Source organism: Meleagris gallopavo, chromosome 1 (assembly GCF_905368555.1).
Source record: "Meleagris gallopavo chromosome 1, MGAL_WU_HG_1.1, whole genome shotgun sequence".
Classification (NCBI taxonomy): Eukaryota; Metazoa; Chordata; class Aves; order Galliformes; family Phasianidae; genus Meleagris; species Meleagris gallopavo.
Window position 1 is genome coordinate 50863888 of NC_139404.1, and position 16845 is coordinate 50880732.

General features: G+C 43.6%; 1 protein-coding gene across 1 annotated transcript; it reads right to left on the reverse strand.

Moving 5' to 3' along the window:
* Positions 1 to 1638: 1638 nt before the first annotated feature.
* Positions 1639 to 13665, reverse strand: LOC104911311 (cytokine receptor common subunit beta-like). The gene is made up of 14 exons (XM_085227006.1): positions 13418 to 13665; positions 12449 to 12609; positions 11748 to 11877; positions 9770 to 9954; positions 9321 to 9466; positions 8682 to 8844; positions 8055 to 8184; positions 7788 to 7948; positions 6650 to 6795; positions 6375 to 6546; positions 5334 to 5424; positions 4982 to 5051; positions 3325 to 3428; positions 1639 to 3047 (listed from the first exon to the last, which is right to left on the reverse strand). The coding sequence occupies exons 2-14, from the start codon at positions 12561 to 12563 to the stop codon at positions 2324 to 2326; spliced, it is 2337 nt and encodes a 778-aa protein (XP_085083132.1). The 5' UTR covers positions 12564 to 12609; positions 13418 to 13665; the 3' UTR covers positions 1639 to 2323.
* Positions 13666 to 16845: the final 3180 nt, after the last annotated feature.

The following is a 16845-nucleotide window of genomic DNA, read 5'->3' on the forward strand; positions in this document are numbered from 1 at the left end:
ATGGATCATAATTAGAACTATTGAGGTCACAATATACTTAGCAGCTTAATCTCATGCAAAGTCAGGTAATATATTTCTGGCTGAGGCTTATTCTTATAAAGCAATAATAAAGTTATTACCTGAGAATAAGAAAGAGAAAAGTTCTGACTGTCAAAACACAGGCAGAATCTTTGAAGTTTGAGTCAGGGAGATGTAAAAGGTTGTCTACGCTATTAATTGAGATGTCCACTTCTCCTTTTTTGGCTACCTAGGAAATACAGGAGAATCACCTCTCAAAGATACAGGGTGAGGGACTTAAACTGCTTTGTGGCAAACCTAATCACTAGAGCCTATTACAAGTGTATCCTGTGTCATCAGAATCACAGAATCATTAAGGTTGGAAAGACCACGAAGATCGTATAGCCCAACCATCATAATGCTTCCTTTCCTGAATATGAGTACCTAGCATAAGGGAAGATAGCCACAACTCCTTTTGCACAGTAACTCTAGGTTCTGAGCTGTTGATCAGGAAAGCTAAGACCTAGGACATGCAACTGTCGCAAAGCCAACAAAGCACAGAATTGCATGATTTTAGCATTCCAACTGCAACGAGGCCTCATGCAGAAAAGAATGTAAGACAAAGACAGAATTCATGGAAGCTTTGATTCTGTAACTCCGTAATAAGTGGACTTCCCTAGCACAGAGTAGCCATTCTCCTGCTTCCACTGTCCATTGCATATTTTCTTTAATGATGCTTAGGTGGATATTGCACAGCTAATCCTTATAGCAGAAATTCTTTCTGTTCCAAGGTGATTGTTATTATTGCTGATGAAAATCACCATTCAGCTCCCCTACCTGGACAATGGCATGTTACTCTTCAAGTTCCATGCTCCTCAAGTAATTTTCACATTATTCATGCTGCTCTGTGGGATCATATTCTTGTACCTAGAAACGTCTTTGTATCCGTAAGTCCTGTCTCCAAGAGCTGTCTCTTCAAATGCCCAGTGAAGTGCAGGAGGAAAAGGCAGCGCTCAGAGTTCTGATCACAACATAAATGAACTTCGAGTGGAACAGAAATTCTTCCACTGCCTATTCTTCATGATTATTAAAACTGTAGCAGTTCAAGGCCCATCAAGGTGGTGCATATCGGAGATCTGAATCCAGGTACCTGATTTGCATATGAATTTGAACATCTTCTTTTAGCACCAGCCTAGATAGAGCACAACCATACAGCCTGGAAGAAACTGGCTTTCTTACGCATAAAAGGCCAAAGGGACTAAAAAAACTGAAAATCATTTAAGGTGTTCCTCAATATTCTCTATTAGTGGCTGCAACTGTATGCCATTTGCCTTCAGGAATATCAAATTGAATTTGCACTCCTTTCAGATTTAAAATAGTATTTGTATGGAATTAAATTGTGGAAAAATAGTGCATTTCTCTTCAATTTCTGAATCAGCATTGTCCCATTAAACCAGCAGGAGGAATCAGCAGGCACAAATACAGAACTCCTTCTCATTAGGTCTGTCAAATAATATGGCAAGCTCAGGAGAAAACATCCTACTTCATAAGTGGCAGCTCTGAACCTAGAGAATCTTTTCAGGCCTATTCAAATGACAATTTTTTTGTAAGTACAACATTCTTAACATATGAAAGAAGAGATTTGTAAGAAGAAATAATATATTTTATTAGATAAAATTATATATTTATTTGGAATGGCAAGTCTATCTTCAGATCTAAAACCAAAGCCTTTTACTAATCACAGAGTGACAGTTCTGTGCATCTATCTTGCAACACTTTCTTTACAGAAGCAGAATAAGTAAAAAAGTGGTTTCTCTTTTCCAATACAGCTTAGGAAGAAAAAAAAAATAAAGAACACATCACATAGTTAAGATGAATTATAACATGCATAAACATCCAGTGAACTTAAAAGAAAATCATTTTATATTTTAACATACAGAAATGGAAAAACCCCACCAGACACAGGCTTCTGCACCTCCATACCTTTTCTCTCATCTTGTTCTCCTTTACTGGCCCGTTCCACTCCTTTTATTGTACTTAGTGAGTCCTTGGGAATTCCTCCAATAATATATATATTCAGTAATGTCTCCACATTAAGCGGAAAAGTTCAAAAAACACCATGTCTCTCAACGTGGCAACATTTAGATTGCCTTTCATGACAAAATTGCAAAGGTCACTGAGGATGAGATCAAGCCATGGCTTTCAACACATTGCACTGGAAGGTAGAAAAAAGGAATTGTTTATTTGCTCCTAGCTTGCAGAGATCATTTTTACCAGATAGCTGCCAGCTCTTTCAACTACTCTTAGCCTTGCTATTCACTGATATTTACTCCTTTAACAGATTTTCTGTTACCCTCAAAGATTGCTGCCAGGAGAAGTAATCATCTGATTTAAGGCTTTTGAACAGCTGAATGGCCTGCTGGGTCTCCTGTGCATCACAGCGTTTCCCCCCAGCAGTGGCAAGTGGCAGGTGTGTGGTGCTGCTGGCTGATGGCAGTAACAGGCTGTCTGTGGTGATGTACTCCAAGGGCCACTGCTGAAGGAATGCCGGACAGCTAGGAGCCTCTGGAGATTTCTGCTCTTCTGTTCTCACATCTGTGCTTTTCCCACAGCTGGTGGGAAGTGGTGAAACTTCCTTCTTGTTGAGGTACTGCATCGCTTCCTTCTGCTCTGGGAGCAGGAAGGGCTGCAAAGGACCTGCTCCTGGCTGCTCTTGCCTCCGTGCAGCCTGGGGACTGGCTTTGTCTGGAAGGGTCACATACTGCAGGGACACTGCTTTCTCCTCTTTTCCCATTGGATTCAAGCTCACGTCCAGGGTCTGATGCACCTCAGGCTGAGAAGCCATCACTGGGCTGTACAAGTATGGGCCATTGAAAGCAAAGCAAGTGATTGCTGTCTCGGAAGTTATATTTGCATCAGCACAGTTTGTCCTTGGGCAGACAAATGGGGCATTTAAAACATGGCGTAGGTGCTGTAGGTCCAATGCAGGAGAAGAAACCTCTGTCCTTTCAGTCTGCGCTTCAGGGGACTCTGCCAAAATCTTCGTCTGCCTGAAGGAGGGACAGTTAAAAATTGCTCATGAGAAATGTATTTGTGGTAAACACAAGGCAGAAACACAAGCTTAGTAGAAAACTGAAGTAGCTATGCATATGGATAGAATGATCTGTATAGGAGAGCAAGTTACACCAAATAGCACAGAATTGTATCCCAAGCTCAGAAGGGCCATGGGCTTTTAGGTGACAGAACTTTTGAGTATGGCTTCCCATGAATTAGGGAGCTCTATAAGCATGTCATTCACTGTGTGACTGCAATGTTCTCTTCATTCACCTGTCCACAACTTGAAGGAAGCTAGGCTGATCCACATTCTCCACAAGGCTGCATTTGTTGAAATCCAGCTGGCTGCTTTCATGCCTGTTTCTTAGAGGAACTTTCTGGAAAAGAAAAGAAAGTTGAGCAGACATGAGAGGTATCTTACCAGCAATAGAATCAAGACCCACACGTTGCTTATGGAGAAGGAAAACAAGTAGCATAAAGCATGTGGTAATATGATCTAGTAAAGTTGGGTATGATTTCACTGATAGAAATAGTTGTTTTCTCCGGGCAACATTTCAACATTGAAAGACTATCATCTATATGAGGTGATGAGAGAAACAGAATTATAAGAATGTTTACAAAACAAGGGATAAGATGATTCAGGGCGAGGATGGGAACTTTCAAAACTATTAAATTAAGGCATTGAATGCTTGTGGATGGGGAAGCAGGTTATCATATTGCAAAGGTCGTGGAGCAGATCATCTTGAGTGCAATCACACAGCACATGCAAGACAACCAGGGAATCAGGCCATGCCATCTTGGGTTCATAAAAGGCAGGTCTTCATCTCTTTCTGCAGCCACGTGACCCGTGTAGTGGATGAGGGAAAGGCTGTGGGTGTACTCTGTCTAGCCTTTAGTAAAGCCTTTGACTCTGTCTCTCACGGTATTTTCCTGGAGAAGCTGGCAATCCACAGCTTACGTAGATGTACTCATTGCTGGGTAAGAAAGCCCGGCTGAATGGCTAGGCCTGAAGAGTAGTGGTGAATGGAGTTAAATGCAGATGATGGATTCTCCAGGAGTCAGTATTGGGCTGGCCATGTTTAATATTGTTATTGACAGTCTGGACAAGGGGATTAAGTGCCCCTCAATAAATTTGCAAATGACACCACAGTGTGAGGAAGTGTCGATCTACCTGAGGGTAGGAAAGCTCTACAGAGGGACCTGGGCAAGCTGGATTGATGAGCTGAGGCCAATTGTATGAGCCAGGTCCTGGCACTCACTCACACAAAAATGTAGATATGTAGGTGCCCATTGGCCTCACACAAAACTTTAACTATTGTACTGGCAGGTAATTAAGATAGAATAAAGTCAACCGTTGCACAAAAACGTGTTTGGAAGTGCAGTGGGAATGGAGTGAGAACACTGTAGAATTAGAAGTTCTACTCTTGCAAGGCTGAAGTGTTTTACCACCAAAATTCAGCGATGCCTATTCCACTTATTCTTTTTCCATTTTTGGAGGAAGGAGGGAAGGAGAGATACTTCACTGAACAAGTGCTATCTAACCACGTTCCTCTCATTCCAAGACAGGAATGGTAACATAAAGACATGTAGTAATGTTTATTCCAGAAAATCCAACCCCTCAAAATGAAAGCTCCTTAAACAGACCTACCATCGCACTATAAAACATTCTAAATAGTTATCATCTGGAGACAAAGAAAAGCAATAGATAATGAAGTTTCCAATGACACTAGATTGATTCACTCAGCTGAATTCTTAAGGGACTGAAAATTTCCTAGCTTACATACGGACTGAACTTCTCCTAGCAATAAGGAACAGACTAATTAAAGTGTACATTCCTTGAAGATTAGGTGAAAAGAGGAGCTCTTGGAATTATTCGGATTCATGAAGAAGAAAGAAATAATGAACCTTCAAAGATACAGATGCCTCTTACCTTCAAGTAGCTCTGGATCAGCAGACTCTTGCTGGGGTTTGGAATCTTTTCCTCCCACAGCTTCTTCTGCCTGCAGCAACACAGAGTTTTCAAGGTTCGTGTCTCAGTGTGGCAAGAAGAAGAGACTACACCTCATGCACCATGCTGCTCTGCTTGGCCTCACTGTGGCCGGGGAAGCCAGCAACAAACTTGCACCGTTGTCCAGCCATGCACACGGCTGACACTGCACACCAAGGCTTCTCTTCACGTAATCACTCTCATAGCAGACAAGCAGTGCCTCACCCTTTATTCCACTTCCTCGGCCAACGCGGCCAACACACAGCTAAATCGCCTCCTCACAGCACAAACTTACCTGAGTAAATACTTAAAGCTGCAATAAGCAACAACGAGCAAAGTGATGATGAGAACTGGGAGCATCAATGGGAGAACCACTGGTGAAAGAACTGAAAGAGAGAAAAAAGGAATGGGGAGTCAACATCTGAGGCCCCACTTCCCGTAATAGGTTTTGCATTCAGGTCATTCTTCATGAAAGCATATCTGGGAAGTAGAAGAGAACAAATGTGTCCTGAATACCTTATTGATGACCAAAGGAAGTCATCTTTTCCCTCACTGATTCTTTTTCTAGTCTTCACTGACTTCACTGGGAAAATGATTTATCCTAATAAAAGCCAGGTAAGGTAGTGGAATTCACCGTGAACATCAGACGTTCGCAGAGGTCTTAGGCTGCCTGACTTTGTACAGTCCTGGAGAGATGGCAATCTCAGAGATTCTCCTGAGCTGCCTCTGCTAATGGATGTAGATGAACATGGAGGTGAACATCTTGCCACTTCAAGCTTCCCAGGGACAAATTCTAGAATGTCACATATCATTGGGCACGTGAGCATAGTAATCCCAGGCATTCTGCTTCTAACTCCAGAAACTGCATAAACATGATATTGTCTGCATCACCAGTACACTCCAATTGCCTATAATTCAATGCCATGGCCTCTCTGTAAAATGAAAAGGCTGATTTTTATCCTGTCTTCCTGCATTCTCAAGCGCTTCAGTTCCTTAAAGCAGAATAAATTATTGATATCAGGAAACAGCAGTGGTCTTTGGCTAGGATCTTCTCATGATTGTCCACGTAGAAACCTTTACAGCTAGCTGTATCAGACTGGGGAAGGGAATCAGGAAAGATGCTTACAAGCTCCATCTGCTCATTGCCTATGTTGGCATTCCTGCTGCACTGAAAGGGAGCACACAGAACAGTGACCACTTTAAGCAGCCCCACCACAGTTACATGGCGGGATCTACCTGCAACATTCATTCATCACAAGAATGCATGTGTTTCTCTACAGGCATTTCATCCACAAACCGTACACAAAACCTGACAAAAACTGCGGGTGAGAAATACCATTCTCAGTTTCCCAGATGAACTCCTCACTCCATTCACTCCAGTATCCCTGATAATCCTGATTATTCACCATTGCACGCATTCTTCCCCTGTATTTTGTAGACGCTGACAACATCTGATCAGTGAAGATGAAGGGAGGTTCATCATTGGTAATGTTTATTGTCTTCACGGTCTAGGGAGAGGAAAGAAGTACAAATGGAAGAGGTGAGAGGAACTGACGTCCCCAGACACAAAGCATAGAGAAACCCTGGACTCCTGCACTTCCTATCACTCACCTTTTCATATTGGTTGTGCTTCCAGAACTGGACTTGGTACTGCTGTTTTATGAAACCATACCGTAAAGTGTGTTTTTTCCACCTCAGTTCATACTCTTGGTTTTTCGTCAGTTCCACTGACACATTTGCCGGTGGCAGCACCTTGACTAGAACACAGAGAATATCCCAGAGTACATATCAACAAACACACCCAGCACACCCATTCACCATCTTCTGCAATCATCCACCACATTTCCTAAGATTTGCAGTTACAAAGTGATCTCCTCTACCTTTGCGGAACTCTCCCTAGCTCCAGTCTGTGAAAACATCTCCAGTACCTCCAGATGCGTACAGGCAGAGACAATCCACCTGGTGCACCTCACACTGCAAATCAGCCCTACCTCATGCTGTGCTCCAGGGCTTACTTCACAAACCCCCAGGTGAGCTCCACTGGGTCTGACCCACAACATCATTCCATGTGCTTCCCTTACCAAGTCAGATCTCTTCCTCCTCCCAAACAACTTTCCTCACTCCCACTGACTGCCCTGTCATGGTTTCAAGATTTTTGGTTATCAGTATTCCACATCATAACATCATGTAATGCACTGGGGGTTTGACTGCTGATGCTCGAGTTCCGGGTGCCTGTCCCGAGGAGAAAAGAACTACATTTCCCCAGGGGGCTTTGTGGTCAGCGAGGAGATATAACTCCCGTCAAGGTCACCTGATATTCTCTTCTTTACCTGCGCTTCTTTGCTTTCACTACTCCGTCTGCGCTTCTCCGTCGGTGCTTCTCTGCCTGCGCTTCTCTGCCTGTGCTTCTTCATCGGCTCAACTGGACTGCACTTCTCATCACACTGTTGTGGTGATGCTGATCCACCTTCCAGACACATCCTCTCACTCTCTCATTATATTCTGCTGATACTATATTTAGTAAATTAGTTTGTTTCACCTCAGATTGTTGCCGCTGTTTTCAATTATTTCGGGGTCCCCTATTTTCCTTTTTCGGGGGCGCGGATCTGCGGATCCCTCCACCCTTCTAGTCACGGAACCGGACCGAACCAGCTCGTAAACCACTGACACTGCCCTCATCACGTCTTGCCCACACAGGGACTCTCCCAGAAATGTCCCAGGAGAGGCAAGACTTCACATAGCAACTCACTGTTCTTGTAGGTTTTTATCTGTTTCTCCTCCGTCTTGGTCCGCACAGATACTTGGTACTGGCTCTGGCTGCTGATATTGCTAACAGGGATTCCACAGCTCTGCACCACATATGGGACATGGGGCAAAGCCTTCTCATACACAGGGGAGCACTCCTCTTCCCTGAGAGGAGAAAAGAAGGTGGTGCTGAGATCAGCAGGAATGGCACAGAGCAGCAGCCCAACAGGACGGGCAGAGGTAAGTGTGCTGCCACTGGCAGATCACGTACGCTGATGCTGGAGTGGCCTTGAAGAACAAGCCAAAGATGACAGAGCTGGCAATCACTTTCTTCACTTCCCAGCTGCACTTCAGATACGCACCGTTGAAGAGGCAACGAAGGTTCCTGGGATGAATGCCACCTACAGAGAAGATCAGAGCACGCTAAGAGGCAGGAGAAGTCCAGTGAAAGCCTTTGTCTTGCATGGGCAGGTACCATACAATGGGGTGGAAACACAAAGCACACTGAAAGGGGCAAGATAGGCACTTGCTCTTGCTCACATTTCAAACTTCTCCATGCCCTTCTAGGACATAGCTATCCTTCCAAAGGAAGCAAGACCAACACCACAATGGAAGACAATAAGTGGACTTCTTCATGAGCCACATCCCACGTCACAATCAGGACCCCGTGGAGGGCTCCAGACCTCCTGCAGGGGGCACAGCCCCCAGCCATTTCTTACTGCTTGGAGTATCCCAGTGAAACTAGTGTTGAGGATCCCTGAGAGAAAGCCATGACTAGAAGGGGCTTCACCGGCAACTTTTGCCTTTGGAAGGGAGCTACAAGGATCACTGCCTTGCCCTGGCTTCTCAGCCTGACCTCCCACCCTTGCACAGCCCTGCTCCATCCATCCCCCTTTACCTTCGGCGGTCTCCCAGGACACATCTGTGCTCCACTCACTGTATTGTCCAGAGAAACCTCTGCCCTGCTCCGGTCTGGCTCGCACACGGGCAATGTATCTGCTCCCTGGGATGAGGTGGCTGAGATGGCAATGAGTGGTGGTGGAGAGTACGCGTGAAGCAGCCTTCCGTCATCAGGGGAAAGGAGGGAGAACAGGAGTCAGTGGTGAGGGGTGGAATGAAGACAGAGAAGGAGTACAGATGCATCTCCAAGCTGTCTTGTACACATGAAACATTTTCAAAGGTGTCTTGCCTTTCTCCCACGTGAGCCCACAGGCTGCTCTTCAAACGTGCTTTAAATTCATGATGGAGGGGTGCAGGGTTAAATAAATTCCAACTCAAAACCCAATTGCACTGCTTTTTTGCAGTGAAGAATTGATTTTTGCATTCAAGTCAGGACAAGTGGTATTTCACCAGGAAAGTCACTTGCAGACAGAAACAAAGCCTCTTTCACCTGGCCTAAATCAGCATTTATTGCAACCCTTCATAGTGCCTGAGAACCGAAAGGCTGCCCATTTGGATGGCATTTACCATAAGCCCTCAACCAGGCAAAAGGCTGCTGCAGCCCGGGCCAGGTCAGCTCAGCTCTTCCTGCTCTTACCTCCCAGGACTCCCAGTCCCGCTTGTAAGCAACTTCATACTCCAGTGCATTGCCCAGCCCTTGGCTTCCATCAGGTGCTGTCCAGGTGAGCAAGAAGGCTCCTGAACTTTCTCTGACTGAGAGGTTCTGAGGTGGAAGGGGCTGAACTGGAAGGTGAAGGTACAACATGAGATGCGATACTGAGGACAGGGACATGGAGAGGCAAACAAAACAGTTGGTTAAGCTTCCTCATTTCCACAATATCTTATCAGATCCTACAGTAGGAAGATGCTTGTTGAGTGCCCCTCCAACCTCCACCTGTTCCCACGCTCGCCCTTTCCTATCTCAAGGTTGAACTGTTTGTCAGTTTTTGCAATATCATTGCAATTCATCTCCTAACTGAACATCAAAAATGTTCTCAAAGATCCCCCAAAAGCATTTGAAAATTTGCCTTGGAATTTATTCCTTACCATTTTGGAAAAGATGAACTTTTAGCTCTGCTTCAAGATTCTGCTTGGGTTTGAAGCTGTAATAGTCATCCACCCCGGTTCCAAAATACTGTAGTGTTTTCCAACAAATCCAATGGCTGTAGGGATCTGAAGCCTCACGTAAGTCCTCTTCCGGCTCCTTTTGGCAACGCATCTCCTCACTGTCACTGTGTGAATAGAAAAAGTAATCTACAGAGGCCTGATCTGGTCCTATGTAGTTCAGGCAAAACTAAACGTCAGAAAATAATTCCATCCCATAATGATTATCTAATTGATGTGGAAAGTTATATCCTCATTATCACTTATATTCCCATATTGCATCTATTACTATTACTAACATTTTTGTCAGCATGAATCTTTTACCAAATGCGTTTTCATTTCAAAGTATGCAACATAATATTCGGTTTTCATGTCAGTCTAGTTTTGTTAGTTTTCAGTCTAAGCCTTGATAATCTCACGATTCTATGTGAGAAGTAGTTTGATGAAAAATAACATCAGAGAAATGCATTGTTTACTTTGAGTGAAAGGGAAGGAAGTTTCTGATGATCCTTAGCTTCTTGAAGGAATTCCCTTGGCAGTCGCAGAGAGACACTTAAGCGTTTTTTAATTCAGCCAAAATGTACTTCTATAACCTTAGCAATTCTGTTCTGTCAAGAGACCTTATGTATTCATTAACTTCCTCCAGAATGCTCGGCATCACTTTAGATGGACTTTCTCCAGGCCAAAAGGCATCATCAAGATTAAAAACAATATATTATGGTAGTCAGAAGTGGACGAGCTTTGTGTGCTTGCAGAGGTCTGAGCTGCTGAAGAGATGCAGTTCTCCTTTTCGTACCCTCTGGACTTCTGCATGGGCCTATGACTTACTGCCCGTTGTTCCCATGCTGATAAAGCCGTGGCTACCTGAGCTCAGCTACTGTCCTTCAGGACAGGATGAGGTCTCCGAGCCAACCGTATGTCAGCAGGCATTATTCAGCAGTGCTGATAACTGTCAAAGTTGGGTACTAGTAAGGAAACCAGGGATATTTCTGAAGGAAGGATGGGACTGACCGGTCATGATTCCTGTATCAGCCACTGAAAACACTCCATCCTAAAACAATGTTCCAGAGCAGACTCCCAACATCAGAGTAATTTTCTTTCATCTTTTCTTTCCTTCCCTTTTTTTTTTTTTCCAGAATAATTGGCCTCAAGGTCCATTTTCAAAGACCTTCAGCACATTTCACCTGCTTTTAGGTGTATCGATTCTCTCTTACCTGCGATAAAATCGAGTGTTCCCTCTCCTCCCTTTCCTTTCTGTATCCCAAGATGTTAATACATTTTCTTCTCAGCTTTCCGTCTTTATCTTCCTCTCTTCCTTGACTGTTCCTCCCTATTTGGCCTTTCTTATCCTCACAACTGATCAAGTCTGCTGATGCTGTTCCCTTTTCATAAGGAAACAGATGCAGCACAGAGATACTCTCATAAACAGACCGGTATCTCTGGGAGGAAGATTGGTAGCACAGATGAACTTACCCATACTCACACTTTCACAAGCGTAGCCTATTCAGGGTCTTCAGAAGTGATCAAAACCATACTCTCAGTAATGATCCTAAACAGACAAAATAACTGGGGAAAAGTCCCCCCCTGGTAGGTTTATGAATCACCCTCGAGCCCACTCTTCTTCTCAATCTATCTTCTCTACCTCGTGGACAGCCATCTGCGTGCCCCTTCATATTTCCTATCCTGGACTCTGCTACAAACTTATGAGAAAATAATTGAAAATATGATAAAATTAAGTTCACTGGCACATGATTCAAAGTCCTCCCCTTTTTAGGAGAGGCATCAGAAGCAACTGCAACTTTGACTGTAACCCTGTAACAGCTGTTACTTTCTGAAAACCTGACTGCCAGCCCAGAGACTGCAAGTTGTGACCAGATGCTCTTTGGATGTTTTTCCTGCACAGTCCTTTTCAGATACTTACTTTTTAATAACGTTCCATTGGTACAGAGTCAAACCAAGGAGGGCACGAGCCTCGAAATGTTCCTTCCATGTGCACGTCACGAGTGAGTTGTAGTCATTGTGGCATCTCAAGCTCTTCATCGGAACGCTTTCTGAAATGGCATACCAGCCAAAATAAAGATACACTGCTTACAAATGAAATAGTGAGAGCTAACAGGAAGGACAACGATTCTGCCATCAGAATGGGAAAGACACCAATAACAACACTCTTCTGATGGCACCAAATAATGACCCTTGGGAAAATATATTTGAAGTTGTGTTCGTTCCACACATCTCCACAATATAAGAGTCAAGCCAACATACAACATTAGTGAAGTGAGATCTTTGAGCCTGCAAGACATGTTTCTGGCCAACGTATCACTTCCAAGCAGAGACAGTTTTCTGGGCATAGCGAATATCACTGTGTCAGTAGGGATGCGGTGATTATTTCATCCTTTTGAGTTGTCCTGTGGGACTTCTTTGCAACCAATTTCCACACTCTCACCTATTTGTCTGCACCTGCACCTGCCACAAACTGTCTGCTTTTGATCTGAATGCTTTTTGTCCTACAGTGGAGAAGATGGGATCAAAAGAAAGTAGGAAATGGGGAAGAGTGAGTCAGGTACAAAAAAGAGAAGAAAAAGGCAGGAATCTAATAGATGAAATTATAAATCTGAAACTCACCATTAATGGCTTGGTCACTGAAGACCAACGACAGATTTAGCAAAAAGATGCAAAACCCTTTCATCTTCGTACTGTCCTTTGAACACACATTTTCATTTAAAAAAAATGTTTTCATTGCCCACTCTTCTTTTGTCTTATTGTGAAGCTTCTTGTTTTCATTTCTTGTAAAGAGAAGTAAAACTAAATTAGGGAACCTTAGGCATTTTGTTGTCTTGAAGTGATATTTGGAAAGAACTCCCTCCACTAATTTGCTGTGATAAAATTCAGAACATCTACAGATTCTTTACTGATGGGCAGAAACCTGTTGTTTTTGTGTGAACCTGCAACATGAGCAAGGGCTGAAGAATAAATGTGCGCATCCAAGGAAATGCACAGATTCTTTCAGCTCTTAACAAGCAACATGCATATTCTGTGAATAAATTTATCCTTCAGATTCATTCGTCCTTCTGCTCTTTCTAGTCTTCCTACTCTTCCTTCTGTTTTGTTACTTTCCTTAAAAATATATTCCACAACCACATACCTCCAGAGTATGTGATTGAATTTCCATATTTATTCATTTTCAGGTTTCTCTTGAATACGGTACTCCCCAGAAAAGTTGCAAATTTTAGCAACAATTTCAAATAAATTATTTCTCTTCTTTTGCGGAAGACCATGGCCCAAATTCTTTGCTACTAGAATACTAGCTCTTCTGGCCATCTCTCATTGCTCTTTCCAAAGTATGATAAACTCACAGAGCTGAGACACCTGTACTCAGGGAACTCTAGCTCTTTTCTACTGGAGAGGAACATGGAGAGATCTCCTTTTAAATCTCTGTTGACTTTCAGATTCCTGAATGCCTCTTCTTGACACCAGAAACAGCTGTATGAGCCTTTGCATGATCATTGCAAAGCATTCCCTTAAGGGCTGTCAAGACTTTCCGTGAGAGAAGACTGCTATTTTGCTTTTCCCAGAAAGAAGCAGTTCTCTTACCTGCATCCAGAGCTGTCTGTGAGGCAGATGATAAAACCTGGTGGATGACCCTCACCATTCAGCTTCCCCAGCAGTATGAGAATCTTCTGATGCAGCAACCAGCCACTTCTCTACAAAGGAATCTATAAATGACTAGAAGATTTTTGTACCCTCCATACATTCAAATATCAGTTTTGAAGAAGCAGACCACACCCTTTCAGGAAAACAGACGCTTGTGCAGTTGCACAGTCACGTTCCTCCTGTTTTAAGCTCCTAAGCAGTTACTCAGTGCGGACTATTTAAGTGGGAAATATGGGGAAGGAAGTATGTCACTGATAATCTGTATGTTAAGAATTATCTTTTCTTGGGATTAGTGTATTTATGAAGAAAAAAGGGGCAGAAAAAGGATCGACTGCAGTAAATGTATGAAAGTATAGGAAGGAATTCTTTCTACTCCAATATTTTTTCTTGCTTTATTGTAGTCTTAAAAAGCTCCAAGAGTGGGTTCATTGTTTATTTTGTGCTTGTATGTTTATATGTAATTTGAAACTAGAGAGACTACCTTTATCACTGCAATCCTTTAATTTGAGCAATATTTTAAAACCATTTACATTTTACTGATTTCAACAATTAATAATTGATGATGATTTTTATAATGCATAGATTAAAGTGAAAACTGAGGCTTTGTTCCCTCTAATCTCAACCATTCTGTGGTTCTGTGAAAGACATACTCAGATTTGTGCTTTTATGAGTAAAGTACAAGGGGCTGAGATGGGTCCCCAGATACAGAATATAACTCTTCAGTCTGTTTGTTTTTCACAGCCACTAGACCTCTAAAATCTGACCAAAACCACACTTAGCAGATATAGCCACTCACAAGAACTCCTTCAGTATGCAGGAGAATATATACATACATATATATATATTCTGTGAATAAGGGAATAATAGAATCACAGAATGGCTTGGGTTGGAAGGGACCTCAAAGTTCCAAACTCCCTGCCATGGACAGAGTTGCCGACTGCTAGATCAAGCACTAGATAGGGTTGCCCAGGCTCCATCCAGCCTGGCCTTGAATGTCTCCAGGGATGGGGCATCCAAAACCTCTCTAGGCAGCCTGTTCTTGCACTTCACCACCCTCTCAGTAAAAAACTTCCCCCCGACATCTAATCTAAATCTCTCCTCCTTTGGTTTAAAATTGCTGCCCTGGACCTATCACTATCTCTCCTTGTAAAAAGTTGATTTCCCTCCTGCTTATAACTCACTTTAAATACTGGAAGTCTATAATGCAGTCTCCCTGGAACCTTTTCTTCTCCAGACAACAGGCCCAGCTCCCTAAGCCTGTCTTCATAGGAAAGGTTCTCCTACCCTCTATCAACCTTATGACTCTCCTCTGGATCTGCTCTAACAGCTCCATGTCCTTCTTGGGATGGAGGCCCACGCTTGGATGCAATACTGCAGGTAGGGCCTCACAAGGGCAGAAAAGAGAGGGAGGATGACCACCCTCACCCTGCTGGCCACCTTTCTTTTGATGCAGCCCAAGAAACAGTTGACCTTCCAGGCTACCAATGCACACTGCTGGCTCATCTTAAGTTTTTTATCTATCAGGACACTTAAAGTCTCTCTCGGCAGGACTACTCTCAAGGAATTCTTCTAATCTGTATACATGTCTGGGATTGCTCCAACCCAAGTGCAGTATCTCACGCTTGGCCTTGCTGAACCTCATCAAGTTTACCTGGGCCCTTCCTTTTTGTTTCTCAAAGTCCCTTTGGGTGGTGTCTATTCCTTCTGTCGTATCAACTGTACAACTCAGCTTGGTGTCATCTGCAAACTTGCTGAGAGTGCTCTTGATCCCAACATCTGTGTCACTGATAAAGAGCATAAGTCCTAAGACACCACTCATCACCAGCCTCTACTTAGACGCAGAGCCACTGACCACAACCCTTTGGCTACAATATTCAGGTTACCCAAGGAGGTTGTCGATACCTCATTCCTGGAGGTATTGAAAGCCAGGATGGATGTGGCTCTGGGCAGCCTGGTCTAGTGGGTGGCAACCCTGCCCATGGCAAGGGTGTTGAAATTAGATGATCTTTAAGGTCCTTTCCAACCCAGGCCATTCTATGATTCTATGATTCTATGATTCTGTGATTCTATGATTCTGAAATTCTATGATTCTGTGATTCTATGATTCTATGACTTTCTGGTAGATACATCCTCGCTTTTACTGCCTGTGCACGTCCTTTATACCCTCATTTGACCAACAGGTCCTTGCTGAGCCATACTGGTTTCCTGCTTCCTCTGCTTGTTTTCATGTAAGGGAGGACAGAGAGCTCTTGTGCTCACAGAAAGACATCCAGAAAGTTGCCAACTCTGCTCCCTCCTTTGTCTCTAAGGACATCTTTCCACAGGAACTCACCCACTGATTCCTTAAATAGCCTGAAGTTTGCTCTCCTGAAGTTTGGGGTCCTGACTTTGCTTTTTGCCAGGCCCATCCTCCTCAAGATCACAAATTCTACCAAGTCATAGTCACTACAAACCAGAGTGCCTCCCATCTTATCCTGTTTAATGAGCTACTCTGAATTGGTGAGGACCAGCTCCAGAAGAGCTTATTCTCTAGGCAGTTTGTCTAATACCTGGAGCAGGAAGTTATCCTCAACACGCACCAAGAATCTTCAGGATTGCTTGCAGTCTGCTGTGCTGTTTTTCCATAGACATGTAGGTAGCTAAATTCCCTGTCAGTATCTCCTGCGACTGCAATGCTTCCTATAGCTGAAGCAAGAATGGGTCATCCATAGGTTCCTCCTTAATCAGTCAGCCTGTAGTAGACCCTGACCACCAAATGTCCTTTCTTGGTCCTGTCCCTGGTTTTCACTCACGAGCTCTCAACCTGAGCGTGGCTGTTTCTCAGATGCAGCTCCTCACACTCTGTCCAACTCTTAACATACAGAGCAACTCCCCCACTCCTCTTTCCCTGCCTATCTCTTCTGAAAACCTTCGAGCCCTCAATCATCATACTCCAGTCATGTATATCATCCCACATGACTGTGATCACAATTAGGTCATACGCTTCTAATTGCATCATGGCTTACAACTCTTCCTGCTTATTACCCAGGCTGCATGCATTGATGTAGAGGCACTTCATTCAGGCTACTAGCAATGTTATCTTATCTGAGGAGTCCTCACAAGATCCTTTGAGACAATTCAGAGGTTTTTCCCTGCTGTTTCCTAAATTGCCTGCATTTCCTGGCCCTTCCCTATCACATAGAACTCCATCTCTTTCCTCCATCAAATCTAGTTTAAAGTTCTGCAAATCAATCCAGCCAGCTTGCTTCTCAGAATACTTCTGCCCCACTTGCTCAGTTGCATTGCATCTGATGCCCACATACCCAGTCTCTCAAAGGCCTAAGATCATAAAGGTCTAAGATCATAGAGCCCGAAGCTTTGATCCTGGC

Coding starts and splice junctions, on each gene's coding strand:
- LOC104911311 (XM_085227006.1), bottom strand. CDS start 12,563: ATGAAAACATTTTTTTTAAATGAAAATGTGTGTTCAAAGGACAGTACG. Junction 7,949..8,054: donor AAGGCCACTCCAGCATCAGC/GTACGTGATCTG, acceptor TTCTCCTCTCAG/GGAAGAGGAGTGCTCCCCTG. Junction 6,547..6,649: donor AGCACAACCAATATGAAAAG/GTGAGTGATAGG, acceptor TCCTCTCCCTAG/ACCGTGAAGACAATAAACAT.